The sequence below is a fragment of the Perissodus microlepis genome, chromosome 14, assembly GCF_051167445.1.
Source record: "Perissodus microlepis isolate ML-2025 ecotype Zambia chromosome 14, ASM5116744v1, whole genome shotgun sequence".
Lineage (NCBI taxonomy): Eukaryota > Metazoa > Chordata > Actinopteri > Cichliformes > Cichlidae > Perissodus > Perissodus microlepis.
The window spans coordinates 36,630,024-36,641,197 of NC_140474.1; the positions used below are offsets into that span (position 1 = coordinate 36,630,024).

Here is an 11,174-nt window from a genome sequence, read left to right on the forward strand (position 1 = left end):
AGCTTGAATAGAAAAGCGACTGGACTCCTTTGAGTTTCCTGAAGACGCCTTGAAGACTCGAGAAAGTCTTTTCTATTCAATCTCCTTAGATTACCATGACTGAGAACCTACACAGCCTTACTCCAGAATTCCTCTTTCTCTTCTGACGTTCAACCAGTGGGACATATGCAATGGCAAATGTTTTTTTGTTTGTTTGCAAAACCGTTCAGATTGCATAATGATTTTTTTAATTACTAAATATTTTCAAAGCATTGTAATTAAGTTACTTCAGAGAATTTTTTTTATTTAAATAGGTTCATTTCCAGATAAGTGTTTTTCACATTTACATTGTACACATGCACTTGGTGTTAGCACAGCTATCCGAATCAGGGAGGTGAGTACTTAGATTAATAAGCAAACAAAAAGAGGAACAGAATTCTCAAATATATATAAAAAAAATCATAATTGAGGAATTCCAAGCCAAGCAACAGACTGCATTTACAGAGTATGTCAAACATGAATCATCACTGTATAATTTAAATAACCCACAATGCTACAAATTCCTGTTAGAAATTGCACTTAGCTCAGTGGAAACACATCACGTAACAAAGACTGGGAAGTTTTTCTTTCCTGTGTAATGGTCGTTATTCTCTCGCAGGAAAAATCTGAATCATACAGGGCTCTGTCATGTTTTCCTAACTATACTAAGCTCAGTGAGTGATCTATTCTAAAACAATTTTATTATTTGACATCCTCCATTTCAGACTAGCTGCATTGTTTGTTAAAAACAACTCACTCCTAGAGACAATGAACGTCACCATAATAGTGCAAAACAGTTCTCTTAAAGTCCATCCATGCAGAGTGTATTTAATCACAGATGAGCCTTGTGCATACATTGGTAACTATGCAACTTGCGCTGCAGCATGGCGGGACAACAGCTCGTAGGAAGGAGAATATTAAAGAAACAGGTGGTGCAGGTGGTGGTGTTGTGTTGCAAATGAGATAAAACGAAGTGGCAGGATGAACTGGGGAAGCATGACAGTTTCTTCTCTGCAGGGGAAGGTTCGTGCACAGTGAAAGGCTGGCAGCATGAAATAGCTCAATAAATGTTACTTGTAAACATTGTTTGCAGTGCCTCACAATTGAAGAAGATTTCCTTTAGGGCCACCAGGGTGTTCACACAGAGAGAAGTTCACTATTATAGACACATGTACAGAAGCAAAGGGCTGCCAAAAAGCTTTTTCTGAGAACTTATACCAGGTGTACGGAGCAGGCTCAGGGAAGTGAAGACACCAAACAACTGCAATGCTTCACAACAAACATTAAAAACAAAATCGAGGGGATGGACCTATCCCTTAAGATGCACTGTGCAATTAACAAGTTCAACTATTAGAAACCTCACAGGGTGGGGGTGCATTATGGCAAATGAGAAAACATGATACTTGCAAACATTACATGTATTTATATAGCAACACACACAATGTAGTAGCTTACTGGTTTGTGATGGTAGCAGCACCTTCAGTTTATATTCAAGATAAGTCTCCAGTGATTAAATAAACTGATAATAATACATAAATATGTTTAACACAGAGTGCGCACACAATTTTGTTGACAGAGTGATGAGTTGGAGAAGAAAGAAAAGGTGAAGCACATCTAAAAGGAATATTACTCTAAGATCATCATACAATAAAAGAAAGTAGAAAAATATATATATTTGTTCTAAATGAACAATTCAACTTACTTTTCAATACTTGCTATAAAATGCATAAGATTTTACACCAGCAACATTATTTAATGCTTACAATTGTTACTAGAAACTGAGGTGACATAAGACACATTTCATCAGCATTTCAGGAAGGAATTTAAAAACAAAGACACAAAATTCATCCAAAACAAACTTTTTATAAATGTTGACTGTTTGAGTGGTGAGCAGGGAGTCTTTCCTCCGTAGGACAGTTGCTTAGAGTTGTAACAATATGCAGGAGGAAGCTGCAAATTTATGGAACAGAAGCACCACTGCAAATGACGGTGACAGTGGGAGCAGGTGTGTGTGTGTTTTAGCACACACATACTGTGGTACTTTTATGCTGCTGGAGAATGGAGGAGACATTATTGGTGTCTTTCTGTTTCTTCTCTGCGTTGTGTTGCACCAGTGGCGGTCTTTCGGCAGTCCTGCGCCGGGCTTTCTTTGCCAGCAGGCCTGATGGGCTTGATGACACGTCAATAGTTCTTTTTCTGGTGGGTGTCCTGCTGCCAGCTGTCCTGTCCGTTGCACTGGACAGGGCGGGCAGCTCGGGGCTGCCGTTTGAACACAGCGGAGTCAGAGCAAAGGGGTCAGATAGATCCATGTGATAAAAGCTGTTGCTTCCCGATAGCCCATCTCGTCGCTCCAACGCAGAGAAGAGCTCACATGTGGCCGCGGGAGAGTCCTCCTCTGCAAGTCGCTGTAGAAGAAGACAATGGAATAACAGTCAAGTCCAGCACTTATATGTGGATACCACACCTTAAACCAGGGATCTATTGTTCCTCACCTGAACAAGAGGAGTGTCTGCGCGAGATATGGAGGTGGGGGGACACTGAGACACCTTGGCTAGGTCTAGCAGCACTTCCTCATGGTGCAGGGTATCCTGGCAGGTCCCAGGCTCTTGCAGGGCAATTACTATGGCGCTTGTATTGTCTGCACGCAACATCCGCTGGCGCCACCGCAGCAAAGCATGACTGACCAGCTGCCTGGCACTCGAGACCCCACATGGTGCCTGCAGCAGTAAATGCTGTTAGTACACCGACTAACACGGCTGATATGAGGTGGACATTACTTTTTACTTATAAGAGACATCATCCCACACATGCAGGAACAGGGCAACCATCTACACTGATAGCAGCTAAAGCATAACCACTCACCATTTCCTCGTCATTATTCTGACACATGGAGATGGCCTCTTGAGGAGGAACCATATTCCACAGACCATCGCTGCCCAGGATGATGTAGCGATGTTTTTTAGGGTCAAGAACCACCACACTAGTGTCAGGCTCTGGAGAAACCACAAACTCTCCACTGTAGAAGTCGTAACTCCATAGATCGCCTGTTGCAGAAAAGGAAAACTTTAATGAAGGAACTACGAGCCACACAATGCTGTGTGACTCTGAGTCTAACCATCACTACCCTTTTTTCTTGAACTTAGAAGTAGCCTATTTGAACAGAACCTCTACAGAGCGCAGACTTTGCGCCCAATTGCTAGTGAAAATAAAATCATGGTTCTGGTACTCTGTTTAGTAGTATTCTAGTCATCCTCATAGGTTTTTCACTGGGATTACAGTAAGTTAATGCTCCTACCTAAAGCTCGAGCTACTGCCAAGAATGGTATCTGGTCGATCACAGTACTACGACGGACTGGACCATTGTGGCTGAGTCTTGGCCTCTTCCACACCACCCGATTCACCCCAGACTTCTTGATCACGCTGTTCATACAGAGAGGAGAGAGAAGCTGCCATTTAGAAGAGTCAGACTACAGCAACAAGAATTACACACAGGTGCCAATCGATTCAATACACCCAACAAAAACATAGTCATACACATCACCAGAGATGGGCAGTAACGCCTTACTGTAATCTGATTACTTTTTTCAAGTAACGAGTAAAGTAAGGGATTACTATTGCAAAAACGGTAATTAGATTACCGTTACTTTCCCGTAGGAACGCTGCGTTTCTGCGTTACTAAAACCGTGATTTTTTTGCGAGAATGTCTCATGACAGTGACGTAAGCGAGTGCTACGTTCGTAACAACAGCTGTGTGCAGATCAACAATGGATCATATATCGAGTGCGGAGAGAGTATGAGCGTGCAGCGTTTAAAGCGTGGAAGTACTGACCTTACTTTGAGTTTGATTCCATAAAAAGTGACAAAAACATTAACGTCCGTTGTGCGTGGGAAGAAAACTTATTTTTACAGCGAAAAAAAACCCCTAAACAAGCACCGAGTAGCTACCATGTAATGGGAAATTCACAGAGAAGCTGCCGTATCCTTCCACTGACCGCTGCGGCACACCTGCGCCAGAGCACACCTCCGTCTACCGCACTCCTGCTTTACAGGTGAAAATAGAGCAACAGGACCGCTGAGTCTTTGATTTTATTTATTTTCTGCTGTGTTTCACTTGCATCTATTTGAAAGACTGAGTGTAAACACAAAAAAAATATTTTATTTTATGTGCTGGAATGTGCAGAAAATAGGTTTAAATGTTAAACTAATTTCTTCCAGTCAGAGAATGTTGCAGATAATTTAATTTTTGCTTGATGCATAAAGTTAAAAGATTAAAACTGATAAAACAAGTTAAAAAAAAGAGACTTTTCCATTTGATTACATTTTGTATGATGGATTATGCAGAAAAAGTAGAATTGGGCTGAGAGATCTATCGCTTTATCACCTATTCAGGTTATAAATCGTGTTTTTAAAAGTAACTAAGTAACTAAGTAATTAATTACTTTTGAAAATAAGTCATCAGTAAAGTAACGGGATTACTTTTTTGGGGAAGTAATCAGTAATTAGTTACTGATTACTTTTTTCAAGCAACTTGCCCAACACTGCACATCACAAACACACAGCCTTTTAAAGACAGACGTACATTTTTGACCTGCACTAATAGTCCAGTAGTGTGTGGCTTCAAGGCTGGGTTTGAGTATAGCAAGTCCAGTCAGTTATAGTTAAAGGATATTAATCTGGTCAGGTAAGCAGCAGAAGGGACTTTGAATCGGTTTCAGCTGCTTAGGTGTTAATGAAACTAACAACAGGTTCAGTTGAGGGGCAACAATGAGACAACCTCCAAAACAGGAACATTTAAAGCAGCATATTTATCTAGTAATGTCAGAAATAATACAATTCTGTCTTGATCAAAAAAAAGGTTGTTACATTCTATCAGCACATTAAAGTTTTACTGAAGAATTATTAAAAATTGGCATAAACTGTAGCAACATTTCTTTTAAATTAACAAGCGATGGACTTGGGGGTGGATCCGTAAATTGTTTTGTCTGTTTGTTCAGAGTTTATCTTCAGTTTCTGTCCCTGTTACATTAAAGTTTAATAATCACATTCAAAAATCAAACATAAAAATTAGGATTTCAGATTCTAATTGAAAAATCTATTTAGGTAAATGACAATGAAAGACAGTATTAAAGATGATATATTTAAAACAAACTTTTATTCAACCTATGATGAAGACAGAGTGGAGCAAGACTGAAAGGATTTTTTTCTTCTGTCCTGTTTTTTTAAGATGAATGCCGTGGTAATCAGTGACACGTGTTCATATTTCTTTGTGCACGGTAATAAAATCGGGACACTGCTTCTTATTTACCCGTTCCCATGGTAATTCGTTGTGTCGGGGCTCTGTTGATGATGGCTTTCTTTCCTTGTTCACGTATGCAATTAGCTCAGAGTAAAGATACTCAGAGTGGAATGTTTTCAGAGCTAATCAACTCAGTTTTACTTTTTAACTTAGAGACTGTTGTTGTTCATGAAAACATGTTAGGGCCCTAATCAGAAAGCTTAAATATGAAGAAAAGCAGAAACAGTGACAAACACAGTAAATGGGAAATGGACTGGTACTTTTATAGTATTTTTTTTATATACTAAATGAGCACTCAAAGTGCTTTTTACTAGCCTCACATGCATACGTTCATATATAAGCGCTTTTTTCTATGCTAAGAACCGTTTATAACATTTGTGCACACACTCACACTCTGATGGCTGCATCAGGGGCAAATCAGGGTTCAGTATCTTCCCCAAAGATACTTCAACATGCAGACTGGAGTAGCTGCAGGAAGACTGATTCTGAAACCTTCTGACTGGTAGATGACCTGCTCTGGCAACCACAGCTGGCCTCAAAGGCAGCTGTGGCTCAAAACAATGCTGTTTGATTAAAAGTTCAAATGAAAGCCGTCTGTGTGCAGATGAACTTCTTTGTTTAGTTTACAACGATCTTTAAATTGGGCAGATTTCTGATAAACTCTGCTGCAGGTGGACAGCCCTTTTCAATCTGCAGCATGCAGGGTCGGGTCTAAAGGGGGGCATGGGGTGTACTATAGAGATTGACAGACCACGTGACTTTCGCGCATTGCATGCCGGGAACTCGTGGCAAAACAATCCCAGTACCGCATCAAATGCAAGCATTTGCAGCACCGCAAAACGTTCATTCTCCGGTTCCAATACCTTCTTGGTTTTTCTTTGCCCCCCAAAAAAGGAATGTACAAAACGAAGGAGAACAATGCCGGACCGTACAAAGACAGACTCGACGAAAAGTCAAAGAAAAGATACGAGGAAAAAATCAAAGGAGTGAAAGGGTCAGACCCTGACGAGCACACAGAGTGGACAAAAGACGTTAGCTTGCTGCCCAACTTTCACCACGCTCATATTTATAATTATATGGTTCTTGGAGTGAGTGCATACACTCATGAAGTTTAGTAACTTCAGGTCACTGCAACAAGCCCAGGTACAGTTTACCGACGGATGGGTGCAGGACCTTGAAATGCACCGTGTAGAACGAAAGACCATCGTACGAACAAATGTAAGTTTACCAGTCTCACAAATCGTCTTCATAAATACACATTCGTTAACCGTTTATTAATAGGACCTTTGAGCTCAACGGTAATTAATTACTAGTGGAAATAATTTCTGGTTCGCATTACAGAAATGTAGCAGTGACAATAATACTGTATGCTGTAATCGTACTGTGCAATTAGTGATACAAAACAACTGTTTTACCCTGTGAATAAAAGTATATGTTTTTGTCAATGTACCATGGTAATAACAGAAGCGAAACGCAATATTGTGTCAGGACAATTCACTATTTATGCACAATAAACAAAGGAGCATAGCGCGACCATTTCTGTTCAGCGCCAGACTTGCTTGTAACCTATATCACCAATTATGTTATGAAAAATGACGTATTAACTACAACAAAACACTGACCTTTGTGGGAATGTTTGGAGCAGACTAACATGTGAGCTGGAGTGTTCTGGGACGTTATATTTGGTCTTCGAATGGCTGCAATCCAGGCCATCCGTCGCCTCTTTGTTACTTCGGAAACATGACTTGAACAATTTCTCTTCAATGACGTAATCCGATAACAACCGATCTCTTTACCCGTCGGCTTCCTGTGGCTGTCATGCGACCGGCTATTGCAGTTAATAACACAACAGCTTCTTGCCATTTTTTGTGTTTCTTTTTATCGCTGTGTAACTGATTTCAATTGAAAGCCTGCGTGCGCTAGTACCTCTTGCCACGAGTTCCCAGAATCCTTTGCGGTTTTACCCCTGAATGACGTCACATTTTCAATCTCTATACTGTATTTCTCTTAAAGCTCAATTAATAGTTATTTGCAGGTTTAGACTTTTAATAACATTTACAAATAACTTATGTTACACTATTATAGATAAAATAAAGCAGCAATATATAGAGTAATGAAAATTTGTATTTCCCCCATTTTTGGGATAGAACAGTAAACATTTACAAGGGATCTATAAAACTATGGGGTCAGTTGGGGGGTGGGGGTGACAAAATGTTAGGCTGGGCCCTGCTTACCTTCCTCCTAGACCTTCAATACGCTCCCTCTCTTTGGGAAGTTCTGGTTTATGGTCCTGCGTGACTTCCACAGCTCTGATGAATGGGACTGAAGGGTCATCCTGGACACCTAGAACCACTGCAGAGTCCCCAACATGGGCCACATACATGCGGTTTCCTCTGAGCACCACTACACTGGCTGTGGTACCTGATGTACTAGGAAGGCCTGTAAGTGTCTTTGGCCATTCAGCTGAAAATACAGAAGGCAGAAAATGAACACAAGCTTATTGTTTATAAAACATTACTGCACAGTGTTGTGAGGTACACCGAACAGACAGGTAGAACATACTGGCTTCTTACATATCAATGTGCGCTGATCTGTTTTTGTTTACCACGCTAAAAGAGAAGTATGTGACCTCAAGGTCGGTTTTTATTTGTCCAGGAGGTAGTTTTATAAGCAAAGTCACACATGCGCTGTACAAGCACTTTGTGTGTGTACATATAATCTGTGACCAGCTGGAAACAGCTGACAAGTCCGAACATATCCAACCAGACACCTGAACACACTGCCGTGGTCCAAGGCATACACAGACTAAATAGAATCGAGGAGGCGTTACAAAGGGTAATAACTACGTCTCTGTAACGACACACTAGATCGAGGCCAGTGAGACCATAACATTTTGTGGGTTTCCATTATACATTAGATTGTGAACATACTTCTGAACTGTTCGCTGTCTGCTGTGACAGGCTTTGTTTGGCGAATACCGGGCGGCTACAGCTAACTTCGTTAGCTCCGCTAATTCCAATGCTAATTCCAGCATTTACTTATAACTTGATCTTAATTGAACAAACAAACAAACAGAGCCTGGGCATAATGGCGAGGAACTTGCTGGGGTATCTGGCAATTACCTAGCTCTCTGGTCGAGATCTTTCTTTTTAAGGCTCTACTGAGCCCGTGGAACATTCTAGTAAATCCGGCTTTCATAGAGCTAGCAATGCGCTACGGTCGGTGAACACTCAGCTGGGTGTAGGCCAGATAATATAGTCTGATTTGAGGTTTGGCGTTAAGTTCACGTTACTTAAACACAGAGAAGCACAAAGTAGTAACAGCTTTTACGTGTCACAACTTAATAGTTTTAGTAAACTTACGCAGTTTCTTCCACATAGCATGGTGGCATGCTACAAATCCTTTGCGTATGGCAGAGCAGACCTCCCGGTCACAGTCTGACCAGAATCCCCGCTGTTTCTTCATGAACTCCCAAAGATAGTCTCGCGCAAACTGCGCAGCCTCGCGACCCCCGTGACCATCAAAAACAGCGAAGAATGCTACGGAACGGCGGGAACAAGTCGGGGTGTTCGGCTGAACTTGCGGCGTGCTTAGATCTCCTGGTGACGGCGTTTCTACCGATATACCCTCGTCTTCTGTTTGTACGAGTTCACTGGATGCGTTTAAAACCTGCGGGGACTCCACGGTTTTATCGGCCCGGTCGGGATAAGTGTCCCCAGCCACAGAATTGAACGTGTAGTCTCTCCGAATGTTCTCCTCTGGGTCACCCGTCGTCGGCTCATTTTCTCCCGGCTCAGGCTCTACTATGACCTCGGTCACATCTTCCATGTATTTCCTGCCTCCTTGATCGGTAAAAACACTCACTCGCATCAGTAATGCGTTTTCCATGGCTCCAAAGTTGAGGCCCACTCCAATTTTATTTAATATTGTTAGCATATACAATAGAAAGACAGTACAAATTATCGCAGAGCCGCGTCCTGCCTTTGTTTATGTGGAGTGTAGTAGGCATGCTCGAGCGTGTTGACGTCAGAATTTCCCTTCTTCTCGTACGTAGACGTGGCAAAGCAAGTGCCGCTGTCACCGGAGTGCCGTTGCCCTCTAGAGGTCTTGCTCCGAGCCAAACAGCGATTTAAGAGCAGAAATATTGACTTTAATGGGGTGGTCACGTCAATATAAGGTGGTCGTCAAAAAGAAACCGCGTTTCCAATCTGCAAGCGTATGAAACCAAATGAAATCCTAATTCTGTTACTCTTGGTGGTACACATACAATTTTCCAGTTGGTCACCGCAGGTCAGGTATAGTCTGCAGGCAAGTCAGTGTATTGTAGTGCTGGGGAACGCGAGGCTTTGTCAAAGCAGAGGTTTCCAAACAGACACACTTCTCTACAGTGACACCTACTGGACACTTTTGCTGTTGTCGCCGTGATCCTCAGCAACACAGACAGGTATTGCACATTTCTAAACAAAGTTAAATATTATACCAGACTGTCAGTAATTGTAATCAACTAGTATATTGATGCATGCTCAATCATCCAGATAAGAAAGTTCCAAAACGCTGATAATGTTCATCTGGACGTAGCGTGGGAAAAACGTGTCGTCACTCATCCAACTGTCAGCTGACTGCAGGTTTCCCCAAATATTATAATCAGTAGTAATGTCTGAATAGTGGGCTGTGAGCTCAGTTTCATGATGATTAATATGCAAATTGTTGTGAGTACCAGCACTTTGACTCTGTAGTGTTTGATTTCAAATCCAAATAGAATAAAATTTAAAGCCAAATGGCACGCAAATAAGTTTCACTCTGTCACATTTATAAGCACTGTTTAGTCAATATCAGACCTGACAGTAATACTGGCCCTATAGCACGCTCTAAATGTGCAGCAACTATGTAAATTACACAAATGGTAATTAACGTATATGTAAAAGCTACCCAAAATGACAAGGTCACATATGTGGTGAGCTAATGCATTTCACAGTATCAGAACAGTAACTGAAAGCCACAGGAAAAAGGGAAAAAATCCAGCAAAACGTGACACAGAACATGAGAGATACATCTGGCCCTTCAGATGATTCATTTGCTGTTACTAAAGCCTCATCAGAAATGATTTCAGGAGAAGAGTGGCCGTTTAGAAGCCATTCTTATAAAAGAGAAAGGTTTGTCTTGTCTTGACTTATAATCTTGGTAGAATTCTAAAAACTATGTTTTAAGATGTTTCAATAGATTGCTGCACCTCTTTAGCATTTTTCTAAAAACATATAAAGAAGTGAGAGGTGGCCCATGATTTTTGGACAGAGTAATATCCAAGAAAAAACAAAACTGGAGCTATATGTGTCTTCTTTCCAACCGACACCACTATAACCAAATACAAGAAGCATTTTATTCTTTAGAGACATCCTACACCCTCTGAATGGCATTATTTTGGAGAAAGAGTCATACTGAAGCGTTGACAGTGAACCTGAACACACCTCAAAGCTTTGTTGACCAAGCAGTGGTGTCTGTCACCACTGCTTGTCCTTCTTCCAAATCACAACAACAGTAGCCTCAAGGTGCTTTATATTGTAGGGTCAAGATCCTACAATAGTACAGAGAAAACCCCAACAATCATATGACCCCTTATGAGCAAGCATTTTGGTGACGGTGGGAAGGAAAAACTCCCTTAGAACAGGAAGAAACCTCACGAGGAACCAAGCTTGGAGAGGGGCGGCCATCTGCCGATGACAAGCAGCTGTGGAAGAGAGCCACAGATTAATAATAACAAACAACTGAGGAAACATCTGTGATATTACAAGATGCTTTTTAGGGCTTAGCCTCACCATACTCAGTTACCTTGTTCATATGCACCAGTGGGGTACATGTAAAT

The 11,174-nt window shown here is 41.4% G+C and overlaps 1 protein-coding gene across 1 annotated transcript; it reads right to left on the bottom strand.

The window, feature by feature from the left end:
• Positions 1–257: 257 nt before the first annotated feature.
• On the bottom strand, positions 258–9,660 carry ppm1da (protein phosphatase, Mg2+/Mn2+ dependent, 1Da). The gene is made up of 6 exons (XM_084950293.1): positions 8,677–9,660; positions 7,549–7,777; positions 3,314–3,438; positions 2,881–3,062; positions 2,511–2,735; positions 258–2,423 (listed from the first exon to the last, which is right to left on the bottom strand). Exons 1-6 carry the CDS (start codon positions 9,248–9,250, stop codon positions 2,037–2,039), a joined length of 1,722 nt encoding a protein of 573 aa, XP_084806419.1. The 5' UTR covers positions 9,251–9,660; the 3' UTR covers positions 258–2,036.
• Positions 9,661–11,174: the final 1,514 nt, after the last annotated feature.